The sequence below is a fragment of the Coffea arabica genome, chromosome 6e, assembly GCF_036785885.1.
Source record: "Coffea arabica cultivar ET-39 chromosome 6e, Coffea Arabica ET-39 HiFi, whole genome shotgun sequence".
In the NCBI taxonomy this organism is placed as follows: Eukaryota; Viridiplantae; Streptophyta; class Magnoliopsida; order Gentianales; family Rubiaceae; genus Coffea; species Coffea arabica.
In genome coordinates, this window is record NC_092321.1 from 5,267,774 (window position 1) to 5,294,231 (window position 26,458).

At 37.4% G+C, this 26,458-nt stretch overlaps 1 protein-coding gene across 1 annotated transcript; it reads right to left on the bottom strand.

Moving 5' to 3' along the window:
* Positions 1 to 3,134: 3,134 nt before the first annotated feature.
* LOC113692301 (protein virilizer homolog) lies at positions 3,135 to 25,240 on the bottom strand. The gene is made up of 28 exons (XM_072054668.1): positions 24,619 to 25,240; positions 23,392 to 23,480; positions 21,149 to 21,272; positions 19,000 to 19,659; positions 18,497 to 18,865; positions 18,247 to 18,351; positions 17,910 to 18,089; positions 15,800 to 15,941; positions 15,528 to 15,709; positions 15,207 to 15,292; positions 15,076 to 15,124; positions 14,679 to 14,745; positions 14,113 to 14,594; positions 13,918 to 14,017; positions 12,165 to 12,298; positions 11,845 to 11,912; positions 11,549 to 11,762; positions 11,203 to 11,418; positions 10,839 to 10,994; positions 10,660 to 10,713; positions 10,351 to 10,565; positions 10,178 to 10,247; positions 8,124 to 8,452; positions 6,735 to 6,864; positions 5,235 to 6,608; positions 4,342 to 5,154; positions 4,178 to 4,249; positions 3,135 to 3,593 (listed from the first exon to the last, which is right to left on the bottom strand). The coding sequence occupies exons 1-28, from the start codon at positions 24,697 to 24,699 to the stop codon at positions 3,573 to 3,575; spliced, it is 6,582 nt and encodes a 2,193-aa protein (XP_071910769.1). The 5' UTR covers positions 24,700 to 25,240; the 3' UTR covers positions 3,135 to 3,572.
* Positions 25,241 to 26,458: the final 1,218 nt, after the last annotated feature.

The following is a 26,458-nucleotide window of genomic DNA, read 5'->3' on the forward strand; positions in this document are numbered from 1 at the left end:
TTGGCCTCCTTCCGGGGTGAGTATGCTAACTTACTTATCAAGTGGGGATTTTGAATTTGATCTCATGCCCTAGATGATGACGATGGGAAATCATGAGCTATATAACATAGAAAGCCAAATTCACCTTGGAATTTGAACAGAGAAAGAAAAGCTTTCCTACCAAGGAATGAAATTATTTTCATTTCTAAAATCTCTTGGCAAGCGTGGGCTAAATGCTAATCCAAGGCTGAGGAAACGTGCTGGAGGTTTCAAGTAATTCGGATTTATTGCTTGCTAAGCACATCAGTTTTTATGCCCTTAAACAATTACACGTGGTCAATGAAGCCCAATAACGACAAAAAGAAAAAGAAGTACAAAAGAAACACAAACTGGAATAAAACTAGCTCATGAAAAAAAAGCAAAAAAAAAAAAAAGAGATAGGTTGATGAAATATGTACACAAAAATCCACGTATATGCTCATGAAGAGTGCTCTCCAGCTTATTTGTTAGTAGGTACTCAACTGGATAGGCAGGTAGTTCCACGAGCGAGCGGGAGGAAGCTTAGATTTGAGGGGGGGGTTCCCTGACAGGGAATGTCTCGGGTCCGTAAGGAGCGCAACTGGGCATGTTATAGTAGCCCAGGAATGACTTGGGAAACTGGTGTCTTGGATCATGGGCTTCTTGGATCGTGCGTGCATATTCTATTCCCAGTGTCTCTCTATTAGTATTAGTTTATTTTAGTACTAAATTCAGTCGGGTGTGATTCCCTTTTTACCAGTCCAGTGATCAGATCATGATCGATTGGCCATATTCATGCCTTTACCCGTTCATCCACGAACACGAAGATGTTTAGCCCCCTCCAATGACGGAGCCAACGGGGGCAGAGGGGGGCCATGGCCCCCCCTAAGTTTTGAGAATTTTAATTCATAATATGTAAATATGTGTGTAAAATAAAATTGACCCCCCCTAAATTTTTTCAATTTTAGTTTATATTATGAGAGTTGATATATATATATATATATATATATATATATATATATATATATATGAATTAGTCATCTTTGAATGGAATTTCAATTTTGGCCCCCCCAAAAAAAAATCCTGGCTCCGTCACTGCCCCCTCCGACCGCGCTTCTTCTATCAACAATCTTATAAACAACTACAAATGGGTTTCAGAAAACAGACATCCAGGCGCACAGGGTCTGCAACAGTTTCCGACATCCAGCATCCGCTTTTCTGAAATTCTTAAATATCGCTTCTTTGATGGGTTTATTGCCCCTAATTATATTTTATTATCAAGATCCCCAGCACATGACCAAGTGACACTATTTGGCCATCACCGGTTTTTATGCTAGAATCCTTGTGTTGCACTCGGCCGAGGAGACAACATTGTACGAGACTCCTCCCGGGCGTAGAGGAATGAATACTTTTAGACCTCCTTTAGAAAGTGGAACCTTGACTTTGAACATATAGGAATATTGAACCATTCATTTCAGGCACGTATACAAAGCCAGCTGCTAACATATTGAACCTCAGAAGGGTTCCTTGCCATCTTGTATATTTCATATTGTCAAAAAGTACATGGACGGCTTGGTTTGACATGGAACACTAATGGGGCGTTTGGTAAGAGGGTATCGGAATGGGGTTATGGAATAAACCCCATAACTCATGTTTGGTTTACTGGTATTGGAATTGAAATATTGGAATGATATCTAAAAATATGTCATTTCTCCATTCCTGACTAAGTTCGTGGGTTTTGTCCAAAACCCAAATCTTATTCCCGGTCCCTCTTCTTCCTCTCTTTTTCATTATTTCCGTCGCCTTTCTCCCCCCAATTCTCTGCCCTAATTACCCCTTAAAAACACGACAAGCTGGAGCTTTTGCCGTGGGAAGAAGAAAAAAAACGAATGAAAACCACATCTGTGCTACTAGAGAGGTACGCAAGTTTTCTTCTGTTTGTTTTCTTGTTCCAAGTTCTCTATTCTCCAAGTCCATAAACAAGAATAATTTGTGCAATAGTGGATCTTCTTCTGCTGATTCTCAATCTTCCATTTCCCTTGTAGATTGCTCCTTAAAAGGTTTGTATCTCTAGTTTCTTTAGATTTTTTGCTCTTGGGAGCAGTACGTACTATGCTTTCTGTACGGTCCGGCAAATCTGCACACTTTTCTTATTTTGTTTTCTCTTCTGATATTAGCAGTTAGCAGATCTTCATGATTCTTGAGCTTTAGTGCTTCTTTTTTGTGGGTTCTGGCTCTTTTTTGTTTTGTCTTCCGCTATTGACTTTGTGGGGTCAAAATGAAAATCATAGTTTATTCCATCATCTTCTTGAATGCTGATCTCAAATGCAACCCAAAAAATGCAAAAGAATCCAAAATCAATAAGCATCAGATTTGTATCAATAGGATGAAGTACGGATCTGCATCATATCACCAAAGGTTCCCCACTCGCAAATCGAATTGGAATTTAGGCGTTACTCAAACCATTGATTTTGTGAGTTGAGTTATCACTTGAAACCCACCTACTTCATATTGGTGCAAGATTAGAAGTGCAGACCGTGGAATATTATAAATTTGTTAAATAGCCTGAAACCCGCTTGCGGGTTTACCCCTTATGTAAAATGACTAAAAGCTGCGTTTCTGTTCTATTTATATCAAACACATACTCTCAAACCCTCACCTGAAGGGTGAGGATGAGAGGGGAGGTTTGCTGGGCATCCTAGGGCCCTCCGATGGGCATGTGCAACTCAACGCAGCTTGCATGTAAATTTTTTTTTTTTTTTAAGTAATTTGTTAAATAGCCTGCCTGAAACCCGCTTGCGGGTTTCCCCCTTATTTTCGTCTATTCACTCAGCTCCGTCTGTTTTGACGATTTTCGTCCACTTTTCAGGTTAATTCAAACCACGGGGTATCGACTGGTATGATATGAAACCACAGGGGGTTTTTATGTATGATTGCTTAACCACAGGGGGATTTTTTGTTGTTTACCCTTAAAAATACAAAAACCTGCATAACTCTCCCCAACATATGACAAGATTATTAATAAGATTTATGTAATTTTTCTTTTGAAACTCTAAGACAAGGTTTATTGTCAATTTTACAGGTAAGGTTAAAATTGGAAATTTATTAGATTCCATTCCGAAAGAACCAACGAACCAAACATCAAGCATAGTAATGATACCCATTTCAGATACTTGAACCAAACAGATGTATTGGAATGAAAGGTCTCATTCCAAACCCAGGATATCCGATTCCAAATCCGAATCCGATTCCAAGCTGCGAACCAAACGCCCCCTAAATATGCTATTTGACAATGAATAAATTCCATCACAGAAATACTAGGAGGGAGAGAGAGAGAGAGAGAGAGAGAGAGAGCAATATGATTTACAACACCTGCAACAGCAAATTAGTTGCAGAATCTTAAATCATACAGCAATTTACAAGAAGAATGACCAAATAAAACCGGGACAATTGAATGGCACAAATTTTGGTACCATGTTGCACAGCCTGAAACTATTGCTATGTAGTCTTCATTACAGCTGCACGAAGACAGATCAGCGTCAAGCTTCCAATGCACAGTGTTGCCAATAGTGCAACTATAGCTGGCCCAATCTATCCTGAGAAACCACAAACAAATCACGTGCCTTATTACAATATGCGCAAGATCCAAGGAATGAGTACAACAATGTTGTTGCTGGTGAAATGGTGAGAATACAGACGAGAAAATATTACGATTCATACAGACAAAGGAACAAAAAAAGACAATTTAATCAACTATTAAACAGGATCAAACTTTACAAAAATGTGGAGTTATAGTCATGATACTATATGCCGAAGGTAACCTCCAGCAAAAACATTGGCCAAAATATTCTCATGCATAGCAACTTAATATGTAGTCTGTCTAAAGCATACTTCCAAGTTCAATAGAAGCCAATAAGAGGAAATGTTAAAATGTGTATGACTAAATAGACAATGCATGTAAATGATAAATTAACTTCAATATCTGCACGCATACAGCAGTTGGTAGTTTTACCTTGGAGGACATCCGCAAGTGGGACATAGATGTGCTTGTGTGTATGCAGGCACACTTTATGTGCATGCATATGCATGCATGTGTGAGTGAGTGAGAGAGAAACAGAGAGACAGGGAGAGGGACAAAGAGATTGACAGAAATGGAAACCATGTGGAATGATCAACAAACCTGAAGCATCTGCATTAACTTTGGATGCTGTTCCAGAAGTTGGCACAGTTTATCGCGATCACTTAATAGAGACTGCAATAGCATACAGAGAGTCATGACCCAAATCAGTTAAATAGCCGCTCAAGAGACACTACATTATATCTGGACCCAGAATGTAGATCTACCTGAATAGCTTCTGGGGACCTGAAAAAATCTTGCAAGGACATTCCAGCATCGTGTTGCTGAGATGTACCATCACCTTGCTGATGCAGAGGCTGCAATTGAGAACGTTCAACCAGCTGTGGTTGCAAAACATTATCGGTCTGTGGTGTCTGATAATAAAGGTGAGCTGGAGAGGCATGGGGCTGTTGCAACATCTGTAATGTTTGCATTTGCAATTGCAAGGAACTTGGAAGCAAGGAACCAACTTGCTCCGGCTGGGGGGAAGATGGAATAACTGGCCTCAGACTCTGTGCTGTATGGCGTGGAATTTGTGGCGGCTGCAGTGGTTGCAACTGAGTAAGAGATGGTACAGATTGAATAGCAGGCAACGAGATTGGAAGATTTTGCAAAATATTTGGCAAATTTTCCATATGCTGTGGGGCTGAACTGCTTCCGTAAAGATTACCAGGCATGGAGCCAGGTCTACCAAAGAGCAATGGGGGTCCTAAAGGAGCTGGCGCAAAAGAGGTCACCACGGTGCCAGAAGATGAAAGGTTACTTGGTCGAGCATCACTTGATGATGCAATGGAGGTCTGCTGAAGGTCAACTGCTCCAACAGATTGGCTGTAAACTACAGACTGTGAGGGCAGAGGTTTTGATGAGGATAACGTAGAAGCGTTAACTGAATAAGGAGGTGGTGTAGGAGGAAGAGGTGGAGGGGGTCTAGTAGATCCACCAGGTGAAGAAAGAGTTGCCCGACCAAACTTGGAATCGGTAAGGGGACTTGAGGACGCCAGAGAACTATTTGTGTAAGCAGATTGATACTCTGCCTGAACCTGCAAAAATCAAATTGACTTATTAGTGGTATGTTAATAGAATTGCAAGACTTTGAAATAAGAAAAATAAAGTCCCTCACATGAAAGCCTGGTGGTAATGGAGGCTGCACATCAGCCACTGAATGAACAAAAGGAGAAGACTGACTGCCAACAGCATCGGTATTTTGAGACGGCGAAGGTGAAATTGTTGGTGGAGGTGGGTATGGAGGTAAGGGAGGCTGATTTAGATGAAACTTTTTGTCATAAAATCCTTGAGAACCAATAGCTGAAGGTAAACCACCATGTTGTAGACCCACTTTTGAGTATAAATTATTTGTCATTCTAGAGTCAGTTGATAACTGCCCAGACACTTTATTAACGTTTGCATAAGTGGAGGAAGAAAGCTCTGAACTACTTGCAAGCACAGCTGAGTCAAAACCACTGGAAATCTTGTTTATGAAGCTCTTTGAATCATCTGACTTATCAGGAAATTTTTTATCTGAAGAAATACTTGGTTCTCGAGCCAATGACCCCTCTGGACGAGAAACTGTCATCATTGAAGAAAATTCACTGTTTGTATTCTCATCCATATTAGAAGCCAATTGTGCATTTAGGTTAGAGTCACTCTCTGTCTCCTCCACTATCGAGTGAGGAGAGCTTTGCTCAGCCACAACAGGTGCAGGTAGTGGCAGATTATCATCTGCCTGAGGAAAAGGCAACTTCTCATCAGGTTCAGATTCCTCAGCATCAAAAACGATATCAATTCCCTGAAGATCATCATCAAGGTCAGGTTTCAGTTGCCGAGATTTATTGGACTTCTCTGCATCTTTATTGTTTTCAGGAGCTGTTCTTTTCACTTGTGCAGTTGCATCAGCAACTGCCATTCCCACTGGATGTTGGCGGTCCCTTTGTCTGGCCATGAATTCATCAACATGAATAGACGGAGGTCTCCCACTAGAGGATCCTATGCGTGGAATAGCAATTACATTTGGATTATTGTTACCATCAGCATTTCTTTCCCTAGCAACATAGTCATCCACATGCATAGAAGGAGGTCGGCTGGTATTGGGCTTGCGCTGCCGAAATGTATCCCTTCGAGTCGGACCAGAAGTAGCAGGGGGAACTGAGCCCCGTGAAAATGAACTTTGAGCAATAGTTTCAGTCGAGGCATTATCAGCTCTGACACGCCTATTAGGCCCATCCAGTGAGGAAATCTTCCGCTTCATTGAAAGACCTGTCTGCGTCAATCTATCACGCAAATTTTCAGGACATTCCCATAAGAATTTGTCTCCAAATTCACCTAAATCATAGTCCTCAATCCTTTCAGCACCACTATCGGCAATTCTATGTATCCTTGTAGAAACTGATGCAGCAATTGATGACGAGGGAAGGATACTGGCCTTGATATCATCGACCTTTACTGCATGAGTAGGCTTTTGCAACATAAGTAATAAAGAGCTTGCAGATTCCATTACCTGCACAATAATGACCCAATACAAGAAGGGAACAGTAGTTCAAAACCCAACAAAGATATATCACTACTCAAGAATGCAGAATGAAAATCTGGAATTATGAAAAGAAGCTGAATAATCATCACTTGCCTCTGGCTCCAATATATTTGCAAGTTCATGAAGTGATTTCATGCTTTCGTCAAGAAAACTATCTGTACCACACCCATCCTTCTCAATCCCAAAAAGGAACTTAGTTGCAGTAATTCTCTCCAAGTTCAGGCTGAAAGTGCCCAAGTAGATATTAGTGTATACCAAGTGACATAAATGCAGAAAACATTTAAACAGAAACTAAATCTGGAAGTAAAAATTATTTATTTAGGCAAAAATATAATACTGCTACCAGCTGCTATCAGACAACAGTAAATGAAGGCCCAAAATTCGGAGTTTTTGGGATCTAGCATAGAACACACAATGTTTAACCTCATTCTGATACTTTAATACATAAACTTGTCAATCCTCAGATTTTGCTACTCGAAGAACTAATGTCATCAAGAATGGAGCAAATAAAAAATATAAATAAATTAAAAGGAGGAAATCCTCTAAATAGGTACAACTTATGATGCAAAATCTCAGAAAAGAAGGGCTCCAAGACCAAGGAGGTTAGCATTCGGTGTAGCACTTATGAAACTTTTGTTCATCCCCAACCACAACATTATAAAATTAAAGCAGTGCCATACCAAACTTAACAACTCTAAACCTGATGCAGAACAGTAGTAGGTCAGCTACTCCTCACCTGCTAAAACCCCTGATAAACTGTTAAAATTGCGGTAAAGTCATCAACATGCATAAATTAGAACGAGATGACATATCCCTCAACTACCTAAATTGCAAATGATCTTGGACTGAGGACAATATTCAGTACCACCAATCGAGTTTCATTTCCTTTCAAGTATAAAGAAAGACTACTTAGATGCTGTCTCAAATTTAACAGCCTAAGATGATCTTGCTTTATCTTTCATGTCTTCTAGCATCTAATGTCCTTATCTACCAATTACTTAATTTATATTTTATTTATAGAACCACTAAGCTTTCATGGCAAAATTCCAACAGTATCAAAGTAGTTTATAACTTAAAAAGCCAAAGAAAAAGGAAAGAAAAACAGAAACAAGACCAATCAGATGAGTATGCAAAACAAGCAGGGTCGGCGACATGGTGAAGAAGTCGAAGAATTCACATATATACTTTAAATCTGTGACCATATGGTCCAAATCTATCCTCATCGTAAGTATTTTAATATATAGAAAGTTTAACACATGATAGTGTGGTCAAGAGTCTTTGCCCATTGCTTTAGGAAAATATGTACAGAGAATAATTTGCCCTTTTTTGCATCTTCTACTTTTATTTCTTTAACAAAATTAACAGCAATAACCATAAATTGAAATGACAAATCAAGCTTCAGCAGAAAAACAAATCAAGAAAAGCAAAAAGGTATGGATATAACAAAGTAAAAAAAAATAATTGAAGAAATAAGAGCAAGACCTTTCTCTCTCCAAGCAGAAGAGTAAAGCACCAGAGGCCAATAGGCCAATGGTCTCAACAGCATATTCTGGCGAACCATCATTTGAAGCAATTGACATTAGCAGTGTACTCCAGCAAATTTGCAAAGGAGGACTCTCCCTCCATTCACAGGCATTAACAATCTTGAGGTCCCTATCATCAGCACGACTCCTCTCAACTGCAGAGTCCTCAAAAATGAATGGCTGAACTTTCAGAAAAATGGATAACAATGCAGATCTGCCTTGAGCAGAGGAACCCAATTCTTTGAAAGCAGATACACAGGCAAGTAATTCCTTTCCAACTGGCAAGACCTACAACACAACCCAAAGATCATTTCATGAAGTAAGATAAAACCACATACTAAGATTTGACAAAGTATCACAGAATCAGCACCAACTCAAAACCACTGTATGAGGCTTAGGATGCTAAGTGTGTTGAATATCATAATTTGAATGCTTCATGCAAGTAAAAAGGAACAACTTCATATATATATTTGTCAAAACACCTGTAAAGACACAAGAACTACCAGAGCCTTGAAATCTACTTCAGAGAACAAAAGATTTTTGCATTGGAACCATCTAGAAGAATCCCCATATTCAGGAGCCACCACCCTCTATGAACGAAATACGATAAAAGGTGTAATAGAAAAAGGGGGGGGGGGACAGAAAAAAGGTAGAGTTTAAACCAACCAGAAGCACAAGAGTGGACAAATATGGTAAAACAATTATTAACAATGGGAACATATGTGTTCAAGTCTAATGCTTCAGCCAGTTGAAGACATAGTTACATACAACATGCACACACAGAAGCAGGCAGGAAGGAAGCAACACAGGCAGATGGTCAAGATGCAGCAGAAAGTTTGCCCTGTTTGGTTTTTATGTTAAAAGAGAAGGGAAAAAAGAGGCACGGGATAAGGTTACAGTGCATAGTGCAAACTGAAGAAAAATGGAAGAGCAAGTGCGACTCAATTTAAAAAAAAAAACAAAATTCACAACCAACAAGCCAAATACAGGAGAGAAAAAAACAAATTGATACGGCACAATTTGAGTTATAATGTTACACAGTTATATCCCCAACAAGATAACCAAATATCACGACACAGGATTTGCTTGTGGGAAGGCAGCACATTAAGGTCATTTTGGAATATCTGATTCTAGGAAGGAAAAGAAAAGTAAACCCCAAAAAACCTGTTTTGTTGATTAGGTTTCAAATGAAAACAAGAAGGAAAGATCATAGTAAGCCAAAGTAAGAATGAACATATGAATTTCAAACATAATTTAGAAAGATTGACAAAGGTAATGGAATACTCTAGTTCACTCACTTTTTCTTTTGGCAATTTCTTTCAATCATAGAAACTAATATCCAGATATGCACAATTGATTTTAATTATAGATAAGTTGGAAAATAGATCATCAGTAGAAGAAGCATTATGTGTAAAGGACAGGAACAGAGTTAATTAAGATCAGATGCATTCTGAGTACGAGAGACAAAATGCAGTTCTGCTGTTATCGTGATGCAAAAGTTTAGTTCAATACACTAGAAATAGTCAAATCCATAATTGAAGAGTGAGAACGCACAACAGAAACCCAAGTTGTTGTTTAAGGTTTTTTTTCACTTTTCTAAGTAGAGCAAATTCCTGTGAACTCTTTCATTTCATACAAGTGACTTCTTTACATGAGAAATTGAAAGCAGACTCCCCAGCTGAGTGCCTCCATGGAACCAAGAAGCGAAACAAATATTTTTCAGAAGGATCAAGCTTCTTGAACTAGATTTTGCTTTTAGACAGCTTCATTTATCTTCGACATTTTTTTTTCAAGTCTCACTTGACTGAAGAGTTGCCTGGACTGCTGAATACCTTTACAAAGTTCAAGATTGTCTCTTTTATTGTCTTATTACACGCAAGGAAGGATTAATTGACACAAAAAACAAATCAGCCAACTAGAAGTTCCAACAATATTACTGCACAGGTCAAGCTCTAGTTCTGAGAATGTAGCAGTGCATATTTACTTACACATGAACCAAATAAAGCAGCGTACCTTACACAAATTAAGGATATATGACAAAATCAGCAAACATTCCCCTGCAGTTACATCTTTAGGAATGTGCCTAGAAAACCACAAAAAACAGTCCACTGTAATCTGCACTTAACCAATTCACGCAGAGGGGAAGGGGAAAAAAAGAAATCAACTAACACTCAACATCAGATTACCTGTCTAGCATTACAGGGCGCGGCAAAGATGTCCGACAATCACACAGCAGTGAGATGGACTTAAATACAGGGATACACCAAGCAAGCCATGAAAATTCATTTCTAGCTACATGTCTGACTTCTGGAAACTGCTTGGCATCTGAGGTAGCAGCTACATTACACCTCTCAAGCACTTTGACGAACATCTGAATGCCACCCTCCCTCAGCAACAATGGCTAACAAAGGAAAACTAGTGTAAGCTACATTTAATATATAAGCACTTTTGATCACAAAACTATGCAACAAGTCAAAAAGTCCTTCTGATATAACCTTTGCACGTGGATGTTCCAATAAAAGAGCAAGAAAATCAAGCAATCTGTAAACCTGGAAGGGAAAAAAACATAACAAAAATATGATAAATAAAGGGCCATGAGATTCACACTTGTCAAACTACAAAACAAGTGCATAAAATCTTTTTTAAGGAAAAACAAAATCAGAACATTAATGACCTTGTATGAATCAGTGTCTGCAACTGCCAATGGTCCAGAAAGTTGATTAGATATCCAAGATATCATAGGCCGCAAAAGAACTGAAGCATTATCAGTGCCATGGCAGGCAATACGAATAATGAAGACCCGAATCATGTCTTGAATTACAACCAATGTCTGTTTAATAAGAACCAAGAGTTAGAATCAAAGCGACTCAAACTTTTTCTCCTTCTAATACCCCTTTGTAAAGGAGCCACAGAGAGTATACATTCACGACATTAGCCCACAATTAACAAGGAATGCAGACTCCACTATGCACTAAAATCTGCCGGGGTAACAAGTTCAAAAATAAGCACATGTTAAACTGGGGGGCAAAATCACATACACTGATTGCACAATGCAGGATAACCTGCGCAACTTTGTCAAGCTGTGGCGTCAACTGACTTAGCAGCTTTTCAGATACTCCAGCCTGTAAGTACCAATCGATCTGTCTCTCCTTCTCACGTCCTAACAATGTTCCCACAGCAAATGCTCTGAGGAGACTTGACATTGGGATCCCATTCTTCCACAGCCAGACACCTTCCTCGGGAAATAGATCATTCTGAAATACAGAATATGCAGAAAAAAAATGAATTTTTTTTCATACATAAGCATTACAGAAAAAAGAATTAAAGAGAATGCATTTGGTAACATTCCACTCCAGAAGAATATAAAATTAGAAAGTTACTAACCAATAAGCAAAACAAACTACAAACTTCCTTGGGACCAAGCGCCAGTGATGAAGTTGAATGAAGATTGTCAAGTAGGAAGAGGAATAAGCCAGGAGTCCAACCATACACAGGCCAACAGGCTAGAGCTGACACAATAAGATGGCAAACAGCTTCCAACCCAAGGGCTTCCGGATAAGGAGAGGACAGGTCGAATGCACACGCAGCCAATCTCGGACTGCAAATGAAGGAATCAATAGATTTTATTCAGAAAAGCACAATGACAAGTAATCGGAGAAAGATGACATGAACCAGGCTACCTCACTTCTCGATGCAACTGTAGAAGTGCATTAATTAGTTTTGTATTCCTGTGCTGCTCCTTTGCTTCCTGTACATGCGGCAAAAGAAATACCTTACTGGGAAAAACATGATATCAAGCAAAATCAAAGGAAACATAAGAATTTATTGCTTAAATAATCCAGAATTTATTCATCAAAATTCACGTTCCCACATTATCTCAAAATTATCACTTCCTACTTTCTGTTAAATAGCCTCAATTACCCAGAAAATCCAAATCATACCATGCACTTGTGAAATCCAACTCAACAGAGAACCTGGGTGAAACTATCTTTACACGCACCTGCAATTTCTGCAGCAAATTAATCAGCAGTACCAAAGAAGGTATCAAAAGATCAACAATGCTTTGTTCACGGTTGCGTTCCAGCAATAAATCTGAAGTTGAATTGCATTCAGTACCTTCATCTACAAGGTAATCTGTGGCAGACATTCAAACAATTCAACAAAATTAAAGCATTTGGAAGAACAAAGATGACTTGCTACAACACAAAAGAAACTCATCAAATATAAATAAAGGAATATGCAAATTAATCACTAACACACCAACTCCAATACAATGGAAATAAAACCCTCACAAAAAGATAACTTGAATCCAAATCGAAAAGAAAGATTCGCTAAGGTTCTCCCTCAAGGATCTCAAAGGATTCTGTTCTCAAAATTTTCCTCTTTCCACAAACGTGTGGCGACGTAAAACCATTTTTTGACCACACTATAAGACTAGCCAGATGGAGGAGGAAGAGGTTCTTGCTATTTACAAGTGGCCTAGTATGAGCAGAATTCTTGGAGAAGCCAGCATCATCTGTTGGTGATTCACATGTGAACTAGAATAGATTATCTATTGGTGATTCACCATATCTCGTGGCAATTAAACTAGCGAAAACATCAATCCTAACGCGAGGTAAAAAATGACCAATCCCAAAAATTGGAGCTCCTTTGTCACTTCACATGAAAGGCTGAACGGGCTTCAGCATGTGCTATCCTTAAAGGATTTCTAGCTTGGTATTGGTTGCCTTTTTTCTTAATGGTTTTCTCTTTGAGGATTGCTTGGGTATAGCTGGGCAGACTAATGGTTTCTTCAAATAGAACAATTTTGTCTGGTATACTCAAATGATTCCACTTTTTCTGTAGAAATCATGTACAAAAAGGGATGCACTCCCTTTTGGCATTCTAGAGATTGTCAATTTTATTGGGAAAAAAAATACAATATAACACCTAGAAAGACAGCAGTGACAAAATGTACATGACCTCAAAGATTTGTAAGAGTCAGAAAACAGCATAAAGTAAATGCATGAAGAACTTAGAGGACAATATCTTGATCAACTCAAAGAGAGTATAATAAAACCAGAAGCACTTTAAAACAGACAGAAATGAGAAAAATAAGCAGCACAGAATTGACTCAATATAGCAATGCAGGAGAACTCAAACCACCCACAAACTCATTTAAACCAAACAAACCATAAATATTGCATGAAATCTTGGGAAATAGAAAAAAGCTGAGCAAGGAATTCAAAACAATCAAATAACTCATGCTCAGGGTCAGCTAACATAAATTTCACCATCAATTCAAGTGTCCACTTTGATTTCTTAGAGGTACAGAGAAAGGTGGCATTGCCTCTAGCAGTTCTGATGCAGTTTGTTGGAGAATACAGTCATATAAACAACAGTACAACACACAGCAAGTGAAGATTATAACTTCTTATAACAGGAGCTCAGAATAAATCAAGTTTTAAGACTCTTTACAACATGTCTATTCAAAATCAGCTCAGGAAGAATTCAACTAGCTTGCAGTGATTTCCTTTTCCCACCCAACAGGAGCATACTTCTCCAGATTGGTTTTATCATATAGGTTTACAAAGCTTAAAAAATAAGATTACAAGAAAATTCTAGTGGCTTCATAAGAGTTTATATGGAATGTATGTTACACAAACAAAGGAAGCAATTAAAGAGAACTAGTAGTGTAAATAAGTAATCACCAAATCCTCCAGGTATATAGAAAATTCAAAATTGAATAACTGAAGAACAAGACTCGTGCTCACCATAAATGTTGGAGGACCTCTCCAGCAAGACTTTACAGTTAATTAAAACAGCATGGATAACCATTACAGCGCCTTCATCATAAAGTACAGCAGAAATAGCCTTCACCAATCACACAATAGTTAAGACCCTACAAACTTCTACAAATATCACTGCAGAAAAGAACAAATAGGATAAACAAATAAACTGTCTGTTACCGAATTATCTGAAATGAATGCCAGAATCCGGAATGCTGTAGTCAGCTGAACGATAGAAGAGTCACGAAGTACGACACCAGGAAAGTCCTTATCAGTTATGCGTTTTCCCAGAAGGTTATCAATGACGTTACCATCAGAACTACAAGGAGCTTCTCCGACAACATTTTCTACATCCATCATATCAGATCCAAAAATGCTTGTTGACGCCATATGTGCATCTCCTCCAGAAGCTAACAAAGCAACATAACGCAGAAGCCCAATAAATCCATTTCTGTGGTATACTACACCAGCATCAATCCATTCCAGAAGCCTTGCAGGAGCATCTTTTCTATTGGACCCAGGAGAAGAGGAGTGTAACACCCGATGAAGTTCATTAGCCTGGTCAATCCAAGAACCCAAGGAAGATGAAGTTGAATCAGTAACAATGACTTCAAAAATCTCTGCGGCAGCATGGAAGATTGCGACATTTAATGGTGAAGATCCTGCAAACAAGAATGCCAGCCATCTCTTATAATACTTCTATAGAGATCAATCATAAAACTTCCAACCATAGAAAAGTCAAATACCAGAATTCATGGAAACTGGATCCAACTCCTTTAAAGAATGTAATGCAGCCGTCAAAACTGATAGAGCCTAAAGAACAACAACAATTTCCATTAGACCTAAAGAATAATTCAGCAGCACACGACATAGAATATTGGAATGCATGAGAGATTCAGGAGTAAAGATGTGCAATTCTGACAAATGAACGCTCATTCACCTGAAAAGAAAATGCGAAGTAGTTTGAAGATTTATTCTCATCATCAACAACAAAATTTATGGTTGACTTACTCTCATTATCCAACTAAAAGCATCACTTAAGGGAAAAATCATGCAGGATGAGTGACTCAATGGAAGTTATGGGAATAATTTGAAAACCTAAAAATGTAAGGTAGGGTTTGTTTAAATTGTGATAGCATGTACCTCTGGAAAATGTATCAAAGCCAACAAAGCCTGGCGTCCACAATCAGACCTGCATATCAGCATAAGTATTAAAAATGTACCCCGAGTTGTGAATTATCAGCAGAAAAGCAGCTAAAACCCAACATACATACCGAGAAAGACCGCATAGCTCCCACAATATCCACAGAAATTCTTCAGTGTTTGGGGTAGATGTGATTAAATGATCTATAGCAACAATCTACAATAAAGGCATTTTGGTCAGCTGAATGCAGCATCTAAAGATCAACAGTTGTCCAAGAAAAGAAAAACAAAAAGCGTACATAAATTTTGGGGGTTGTTTGTTTTGGTGTTTGTGGGGGGGGGGGGGAGGAGGGAGGGGAATCTGGCTCCATAATTTCAAGAATGCTACAGGAAGAAGGAAAAGTCATTGAAGAGAGCCAACAACATAGTTATCTCAACTAAATGGAACTTACAGCCTTCAAATGTGTCTCAACGATAATTCCAACTTCCTGTGGATGACAAAAGAATCCCCTAGATATCAAGGCGGATGCATAGCGTAAAGAAGCCGATTCTTCCTTATTCCAATCATCTGTACCCCTTAGGCCACGAATTACTGTAGTTGACACTTCAGGATCACATAGAAGAAAAGTCAACCCTGAAAGTGAGAGATGAAATGCATATAAATCCAAAAGCGCTGAAAGAATTGATGAATACATCTACGGATAAATTGCTTCAGTCACCGTACCTGAGCGGCTGAAGAGGAGTGAAAGAATAATTGCCTCAATGTATGACACAATATCCATAAACAAGTCCACTACACGCCCTGTCTCTGTACGTAATATAGAACACGAAAGAAAAGCTGCAGACAAAGGGAGAAAACCTCTCTCCTGGTAACCAAGACAGCATAAGCACAGTAGAACAGGAACGAAAATTACATAAATTACAAAAGAGAAATAAAAAGGAAAGACAGAAAGACGCAGAAGCCAAAAAGAAAAGCACTTATACATGCCCTGCACAGTTTCTTGCCAGTAAAGAATATCAACAGCAGAAATCTATAGTCAGTCTGAAGAAACATGGGGGGAGAAGGGAAAACATGACTATTTACCTGTAAACATTGATAGAAATTACAACTGATTGTAAGACAGGTCTTAAAAGGACTCGAGAATCTATCTTTAATAGCACTTTTATTAACAAAAGTTAATGCAGAATATTACAAAAAATATTTAAGCGGTCTCACAAAAGGTCGACTTGTTGGAAGAAAATAATGCTTTTAAAAGCACAGAATAAGAAGTCATGTTCATTCTACTAAACACGATATCCCCCCTTGAACCCATTCTTATTTGTGGAACAAGAACGAAGACGCAAAATACTATACTAAATGATCTGATGATCAGCATTAAGTCCTAAAGAAACAGCAAGATTGACTCATATACAACACATACAAGAGGGACCGGAGTCCGTTCTCTTTCCAATATACGCACTCAGTTGTATAGTGAGATTGCACTAGTTAGGTTACAAGCAAAAGGAGCAGAGAATTGGTGCTCCTGCTCATGCATCACCTTGGCATGGTATGCATTATATCAAGTGCAATGTATATAAAATGGGTGTGATTCACTCAGTAATGCTTAGATAAATCTTGAATAGAACACATTTGAACTGGAAAGAAACAAGAAATGAGATGTGGAAAACAGATTGGTAACCCTACTTTGTTAAAGGTGATAAATTTGGTACAATGAAAGAGGCAGCTAGAAGTCTTTGCCATAGCATTCAGACACAAAGCATGATACACAAGGGAAAAAGAAACTAGACCCCCAGAATAGGCTCAAGCTCCTCTTAAATCAGCTTTGTTCGAATTTTGTCCATTTGTAAAAAAATAATAATAAAATGGCTTGTCAATTTGCAGTCCATTAAACTGCAGGATCTATTTGATCAACAGACCAGGTGAAACGAACAAGTAAATTTTGCCTATTTCTACAGCAGTCAAGACTGTACTTCCACGTCAAAAGATTTATAGAAATTATTACTGCAGTTATTAGGAATGAAAAGGTCAGGTTTCTAACTTCCAATTTGACAAAATCATATCTTCAATCCCCATTTCAGGCTTTCTACACTTAACAATTTATCAAAACCTACTATTTATTTCAATTGCAAAAGTAGGCTGTTTGACACGGCTCATAAACTCAGATAAAGCAAGCTCACTCCTGATTAGCTATATATGTCCAAGCCCGATGTATTCATGTTCAAAGCCAACATTGAGCACACCAATAATCAGTTTGGATTGGTTCATTTTCAATCCCTACTATAGCAAATGTTTTCAAACACCATTAATATACACAAAAATAGTCATATCTACTCAGCCAGAACAACCATTCAGGTTTTATAACCTTAGTTCCAACTCAACCCCTGAACTTTGTCAAGATATTGACCAATTAGCCATACAAGTGGAATGGACCCCTTACCCCAACCAAGAACAATAAACAATATAATGATTCTCACTTCATAAATGAGGTCTTCGAGTCATTTGAAATGGTAAACACCAGTAGGCAAAATTTAAATTGAGGAAAAAACTGTCCCTAAAATCTTCCCAAACCCTCCTCCTTCCCCTTCACCTCCTCAAACAGCCAAATGGGACAAATTAAAGGAGACAACAGACAGCTTGCAAACAAAAACAGCAACATTTACTGAAAAATCATCAATCAAATTAAATTGGTTGTATACAAAAAGAATCTCATCAAACTCAGAAAAAGATTTGTATTTCCAGCAGACACGCAAACCGGAACAGTAAACTTGCAAACAAATTGTCAAAAGGGGGAAAAATAAACAGAAAGTAATGGTAAAATCAACTAAACAAGTACCTTAAGCAGCAGAAGCAAATGTGGATCAGTGTCCCACTTTGAAAAACAACAATTTGACTGGTTAATAAAGGTGCTAGTTGCTTTATATGACAATGATCCAACATCACATGGAATCAAAGTGCTGCTTGCACGAGCCACCAGAGAAGGATCTTCAATTGGGCCATGGAAGTTTATTAATTTCTGCAGCAGTACTTGTCAAATATATGAACAATGAATTCTTCATTACACAAAGATAGGTTGATAATTATTTTACAAAACTTCTTATAATTAGTCTGGCTGATCACAAACTAGTAATCTCATTAAAATATATAATAAATAAACAGCTTGAAAGACTTACAGTGAGCTTCTTGAGTTGGAATTTAGCTCCAGTAAGCATGTCCAAAGTGACACTTGTAATATGACCTGCCGTGGAAAGACCTCCAAGAACAGATAATACTGCACACTACCAAAATGAAACTGAAACTGAGTTCTTCACATTTATTAGCCAAATAGATATAAAAAAAAATTAACATCAACCATGTGTCTCCTCCCAAAAGAGAGGACAGAAGAAAGAAATTTCATTGCACAAAACAAAGTGAAGTGTCTACCTCATATCTAGATGCAACTTCATAAAAACGCAAACGATTAAGTATGTAAGTAGCAAGAGAAGCAACATCATGGCGCTGGTTCTGCAACAAAAACTTCAGTAACTGATTGTAGCCTTCACTGGTGCCAGGAGGGACACTTTCGTCTTCCCGAGGCCACCAGCCAAGGAATCCTTCACAGCCAATTGAGTGCCGAGTAGCTTGCTCAACAACAGCAAGTGACAACAACTTAAGAGTAAGAGAGTTTTGAATGACATGATTGAGAACACGACCAAGCTTCTCCATACCACCACTACTAACAAAGTGAAAGCAGCTCTCTCGACCAGAGCACAGCAAAAGAGCTACACTAAGCCACAGTACGGCACTCTTATGCTGAAACTCAAATTAAAACAAAAGGAAATAGAAAAGATGTCAATAATGTGTGATGATTCATCATCATCATTGACGTATTTTCACTAAAATTTCATGAAAGAAGCTAAAGAAGAAGGAAAAGTGACTCTAATCACCTTCGAACGCACAGGATTTGCAGCAATTTCATGGTTACTACCAAACTTAAAGTATAAGCTCAACAAGTCCACCAGTTGTTTGGAAGTAGGCATATCAGCCTCAGATTCAAAAGACATATTCTCGGTTGAAGATTCAGCAGGGAAATACCCTCCTTGCTTAAAGCTTTTATAGACATCCATAAGTTCCTTTCTAGCTTCATTAAGGACATCATCAAATCCTCCATTATCTCTGAATTTATCCATCCCAACATGTTTCTGATTGATAATAGTAGAATACAAGTTAGGAGTTGCATGTACTAGGGCTGCCGATAGCATTGAACTAATAACGGTATCTGTAGCAGCTCCAAGATTCTGAGACTCCAAAAGCTTAAACATCAGTTGTAAAAACTGCTTGTGTTCGACAGGAATATCAACTCTTGCAACTTTGAAAGATAACTTATTCAAGGTAGATAGAGATTCCTCAATTGTCAAATTGGTTGGGCAGAGTGCAGGGGGAAGGTCTTCAAGGTCTCCCTCAATTGCACTAACAGTATGTGTCAAAGAGCTATCTAGATCAACTTCTATGTTAAACTGACCTAAATCTTCTGCTGTATTCCCATATATGACCAAGCTTAGGCCACGATAGCTGCCTCTTACAACCAAATGACTAGTTACCATAGCCTGCAACAAGTTGCACTTCTTTCAACAACACTTTACAGAGGAGATTGAAGACAAAGAAGAAAGGTAAAATAGTATAACAAGCACAAGTAGACATGTAAACCTGCAGCACATAAATAAGACTTCATTTTGACCCTGACTAACCTTGGGTCCGTTTGGATACCATAAATTGGGGGAAAATTTTTCAAATATTATTTAGCTTACATCATAAACACAACTTTCAACCACCTTTTTATCTCACATACATCACATCACAAAAAGTGCTATAATAATATTCCATATAATTTTTTCCAAATAATCTCATAACCAAACACACCACTTCTTAATCCAGAATCAAAGAAAATATCATTTTTCCATGAAACTAACAATATATTAGTTTCTCTGCTGAACTAGTTAATGCCAGATTGACAGCTTATAACTGCCCCTTTCTCTAAATGTAAGGAGTCCTCATGAAAAATGTACTATTTCCTTCACCATCCATTTCAAAATGGATGTTTTAGTTTGACTTGGCACCTACACTAAGAAATAATTAGAAAAGGTTACAGTATTCAAGATTACAAGCAGAAACATATTGGGCCTTACTGCAGTATTATGAATGTAGTAATAAGAACAGCAAAAATTTTCCTTTTTTTTTTGGGTGGGGAAAGACGAGCTGCAGAACAGCATAATTTGAATTTCTCATTTGATGAAGATGGTGCAAATCTAGCACTTCGCAGAAAGTTAACTTGAACATTCATTCTTATAGATCAAGGTAGGACAACATTATTCTACTTAAATATTGAAAGCGCACTGCAAGATCAAACAAACAAGTTGCTAATTATTTCATTTAACCATATGAAATCTACATGTTGCCAACAAAGTTTGACATGAAACAAACCATCAAAATGGTTAATTTTCAACAGCAGAAATAGTATCCTACCAGCTTACCCCCGTTCGTCCATTGCAAGCTGAGTTCAAACTTCTACTATGTAAATAAGAGTCCAAAATACAATTCTACTCAATTTCTTTTACTTTATTACTGAAGAGAATATAATAGAAGATAAGTGACTCATATATAATGAAGAAAATTATTTTAAAGCTATTTAAAAAAAACCTCTAACTTTTGAATTTGTTGACCAAATGTGCAAAACGAGATGTCAACTCCAATCCATCCTAAAGCAGGTTACCACTTAGCCCTAATATGTGGCAAAAGATACATGTAGGCCTAGAATATTCATCGGTAAACCCAAAGCCCAATCTGCATGAAAACTCTCACCAGTAATTTCTCATCACAAACAGTAAACATGCTCTGCAACAACTTCCTAATTATATGACATTAATAGAAAAGATAAACACCAATGCGCAAATAATACTGCCAACCACCAAAAATGAGCAGAAATTTACCTTTTTCTCCACATCATAGTTTCGTATTAGACAGCAAGGACTGCCTCATATGGCATTCATGACAAAGAATGCCTAACAATATAAAACAAAGCATTTCCCAAAAACTAACCTCAACTTCAAGCACATTTGAAGAAGAATGTGAATACAAAAATGGCTGACAAAGCCGCCTAAACCTTGTCTCTCCTTCACACTGAACAAAAACCTCCAAAGCAAAGGAAGGAGGAGAAGAGGTCCTGCACAAGGCAAAGAATAGATACAAGCAGATACTTTGAGCAAAAACACAGCATGTATGGGAAAAAATTCGTACAGCTTCACAACACCAAGACTTGCAACCAGCAGTGAAACAAATATGGAACCTAATTTATTCACCAAAACAACAGAAAGGCCAAAAGTATAAGAGAAAAGATTCAACAATTCTAGTCTAGTTAATAAATAGGAGTATAGGACATGTCAGATTACTATGAAGTTTCCATCTAAGGGAATTATAGCCTGTCTTGCCAACTGATTGAGGATAGCAACCATGAATACCCAATTAAAACATATAGTACTATTTTTGTATTGTCAGCTTTAAGAAAATCAGCTATTTGTTCATCCTGTTTTGTTACCTCAGTGCTGAAATAACTTAATTTTATTTATCCTGTGGTTCTGCAGTGTATCTTTCTATCCATGTAAGAAAAATAAGTGGCAGCAAATAATATATGAAGCCATTTGGCTATTTTCTCAACTTTTGGCAACTAAGGTGACTGCATATGCCTTTGATTTGAGCATACACAAGATATTACATGATGCAACTATATTATATCAACAGACTACATTAGTTAGCTGTAATGCATCAAATCAGGAGATTTTTCACAGATTACTGTAACCCTATAATAAATCCTCCTCAATCTCCACAGTGTTAGCTTCAATTGTATATAAAGTTTAATCAAATTTCAGGTTCCCACTTCACAAATGATAAACAAGCTCTGTATACAGATTTGGCAATATTCCTCAGATTTGCTACATCCCTATCAATATGCTAGATAGGAGCCAAGAAAATACTAAGCCTCCAGAGGAACCAAACTGTCTGGTTCTCAAAACTAGTAAATTATCTGCAGCAATGCTTTTAGTCCAAGCCAAGTCACCCAAATCTCTCAATTGATTTTGGAAATGAATTTCCCCGTACATTTATCATTTTAAGACTTTTTAAGTAGTACCTAATAAAACCAAAAGAATTTCTACAAACAAAAGCCCAGATAATATTCATTTAACAGGAACCAAGGCGGTCGACAATTATGGAGGAACATTAATACCATCAAGATATTTGTAAAGAATAAACCAGCTATCCAATTCCAACAAAACAAAACTCTCCAAGTACTAAACAAGGATCACAGTCAACTACATCATAAATTCATAAATTGGGGAATTAGTTAAAATATTATACCCATTTTCATGATTTTGCAGTGGCATTCTCTACATCAAATTCACAAAGAATTTTTTACCCTTCCTCTACATATATGCCATGTGAAGAGGTCTTCCCAATTAAATTACATGTCAAACTTCATGGAAAATTGAATCACCACTGGCATCCTGCCAACCATTTTAATCCTTGTAAAGAGTAATGCATAGACACCAATCAACCATTCTTAGGAATTAATCTAACCAAAGGTTCCTGTAGCAACATCCCAATGCAATATTACTTTTTTAGAAAGTAACTCAAATCTCCATTCTAAAGGCCGCAAAAATCGTGCAAGGAATGCATAACACTCTGTATTTCCAGAGCAAAGATTAATTTAATGCAAAAGGTGAGTCAACTCAGCAGATGATTATTGTAGAAATTGTTCCAAATATGGTTCCTTCCACCAAGATCCGATATGAAACTGTCATCTCTTGACTACAATACATGGCACCACAATCCACTTTCAACATACAACCAGACAAGCAGACATAGCTACTAGCATACAATCCACTTTCACGAGAAGGCAAAAGTAAAGGGGTCCTCAATTTATCAGCGTTGCCTATATCACATAAGAAACTAGAAGATTTCTGGCTTCTAACTGTGTTAAGTTATGCAGCTGTTCCCGAAACAAAGAAAGAGTTTTGAACTGAAAGCCTTGAATTCTTTTGATATCCTAACCTTGTTGTGTCAATAAATACATCTAACTCATCCCATTATGAACTTACACCAACATCTGAGATAAGTCAGGCACAAGAAGTCAAGGACAAGAATGCAAATCATATCTCAACTAGTAGTTTCCCCTACAACACACTATCCCCAAAAATGGTCAACCAGATTTATATACTTCATTATAAGCATTACACTTAACAAACATTGTATGCATCATAAATTTTATAACAAAATAACAACCGTACCCGGAAAGTTTAACAGTCGAACAAGTTGATGAAGAATTCTGTTCAAGAAACTCACAAGCAGTGACAACTACAGGCTCCGCAAACAAAACCTGGAAGGAAAATGAGGTAGATTGGTAAGCTTAACACTTTAATAAAAAGGCAGCAGAACTGAAACTTAACACATTATACACCTGTTGAGCAACTAGAGAACCAAAGCATTCGAATTCTTTACCACCAATTAAGTTCAAAGTTAGAATGTAGACACTAAATAAAACCTCTGCACCATTTTAACTATGGTATTCTGATTCCTACAAGCCACAAATATCCTTTAGTTTTCTGACATAACATAGAAGAACACCATCATTGAGGACACAAGTGCTAGAAATATAGAATAATTGTGCATAGAGATACAGAACCAAAAAACAAATTTCAAGAACTAAAAGAGATAAACCTGCAAAAATCCCAACGGAAGAAAACTAAAGGGACGAAACAAACAGTAATGACAATGATGATAACCCCTACAGAAAAATGTTGTTTTGTCCCTCTTAAGTAATTGACAATATATTGTAAATCTTACTAATGACAGCAATACGTTGTTTTGCCCCTCTTAAGTAATTGATGACATATTGTAAATCTCAATGAACTTTCAACAATGTATATGAAGCAATCTGATTATTAAGCAAGAAAGAAGCAGCATGTTACTGCTTGCCCTTGCGTCCCAAAGCTTGAATATTTCATTGTAACCTAATTGCCTTTATCATTAGGCAAACATCCAAACTTTCGCTAACCAGTTTCAGAGCTCTATCCCTCTAATTATTGCAAACCGCATTCTTTAAAAAGGAATCTATTTTCATCATTGAGACCACGAAGATTGTTCCCAGCTAGGTGCCGCCCATTATCTCTATAACCCTATTCGGTTTCTCTAACAATGGCAACAAAAACTAAAGAGAAACAACATCTTAAAAAAAAGGTTAAAAGTGTAACACTATGAGCAAAATCTTAAGACAATTTTAACTTAAAGACTATACTCGCAGTCCTAAATCTCTTCCTTAAACCCTACATAACAACCCAGAGAAAAACTAAATTTCAATTAAAATCATCAAGTCTCATCCTACTAACTACACTTTTGCTTTCCAACTGCAACTAAATTCCACAGAATTTGATTTTTTTTTTTTAAGAAAAAAGATTAAGGTAAGAAGCGTAGACAGGAAAAGAGGATGGTCGACGAGAACAGGCAGGTGACAATACCTCGTCGACGTACTCGTCGAGAGTAGGGTGAACGAATGTCTGGGCGAAGAGCACACATGGCTCGGGTCGACCCATATTCATATTTTACGGCGTCCTTTTCCCCTTAATCTCCTCTTCTGCTTCTCGCTCTCCAGATATACAACGACTGGAATTGAAATATATATACGCTGATTCTGCAATTGCTTGGGCGAGTGGGTGGGCGGGCGGAAAGGAACTGGGCTGAGATCGAAGTGTTTAGTTTGACCGAATGATGACCCGTCACCCCCCTGGAAAATCAAGATTCGGAGCGAACTTAGCGGGCGGAATTGGGGGTTAATATTTTACTATGAGGTTTTAGAAGGGGGTGAATGAGGTAGCTCTAAAGAGTCTTTTCTTTTTTAGGTTCGTCGGCCCAATGATCCATGATACGGGAACATAGGTACTAGAAATTAGGATCGGGTCTTTTTTTTTTTTTTTGGGAACGAAGTTGGGTTCTTGTCTTTCTTTTTGGCATGTTGTTTAATCTCCATTTCAACAAATATAAGTCGTTTAACGCAGTTTTTTCTTGAGTAGAAGCCTTGCCATGTTTTCATAAAAAAAAATACAATCAGTTTCATTTTGTTTCCTAGTACAATATGGCCATTTTTATTTGATGAACCAGTTTCATAGCGCTTTAAACTTCAAATTTTTATAGTTATATAATAATATAGTTTTCAAATTTTATTGGTGAAACAGTTTAAAATTTGCATATACATAGTTGACAATGTTAATCATTTTTGTAACTCGTCAACATTTATTCTAGGGTTGTTCATGTTAGTTAGTGAATATTAAAGAATAACTCATTCAACACAAATATAAACAATTGTAAATATAAATTAGCGAATTAACTCTATTATTCAACAGTGGTATAACTAGTATATGTTGCTGTGTCTAAAAATTCCATAAAAACATTGAAACTTAAAGGAACACCTTAATTTCATGCATCTATGTATCATTATTCTGATCAACATTTTTTTTTTTTGGTCTAACATGAATAATCTACTTTACTCCTATATATGGGGAAAGGGAAGTCCAACTAGATTTGTATATGAAACTCCAGGTGGGGCTCCAAAATCAGATAATTGCATTACTGCATTTTCTTGATTTTTTAACGCAAAGAAGCACCATGCTAGTTAAACCTATATATAATATATTATGTTGTAACTTGTAAGGATGTCGTTGGACTTTGGACTTAGACATTAAACTTTAAGTATGGCCAAAAATGCAAAAGACTTTTAACGGTCAAGATCAGTCCATCTGAGCTCGATTTGATCTCGATAGTTGATGGCAATGAAAGCAAGTGCCTGAAGGGGAGTAGTTGGGTGGCACGGGAGTAGGAGAAAAATCCCCTCTCTTGGCCTTAAAATGGGATGTTCTCCAGCCCTATCCCCAACAATGTTAAATTAAAATATATATATATATAATAACCCAATTATCTATTTATAATAAACTATTATCTAATATCTATTCACAATAACACTAATCCACTAAGACACAAAATAGAAAACCATAAAGTCGTTCTCATTCTCAACCTTTTTATCATGTGAATTACCATATCCCGAGGTTGATGAAGAGAAAATGTTCTGAAGTTGTTTAGTGCTTTGAGTTTGTTCAACATGAGAAATTAACTTGACTTGAGCTTGTTCAAAGTGGAAATATAATTTGACTTCTTGTATTTTTATTTTTCCATCTTGATAGTTTCTTAATCTTATTTAGTTTTGTCTAGGATTGAATGTTCTGAAGCTCAACATGTCTTTGTTCAATGTTCTGAGGTAGAATGACAGTTATTCCGAGGATGTTTAGATTGTTAAATGTTGCAGCA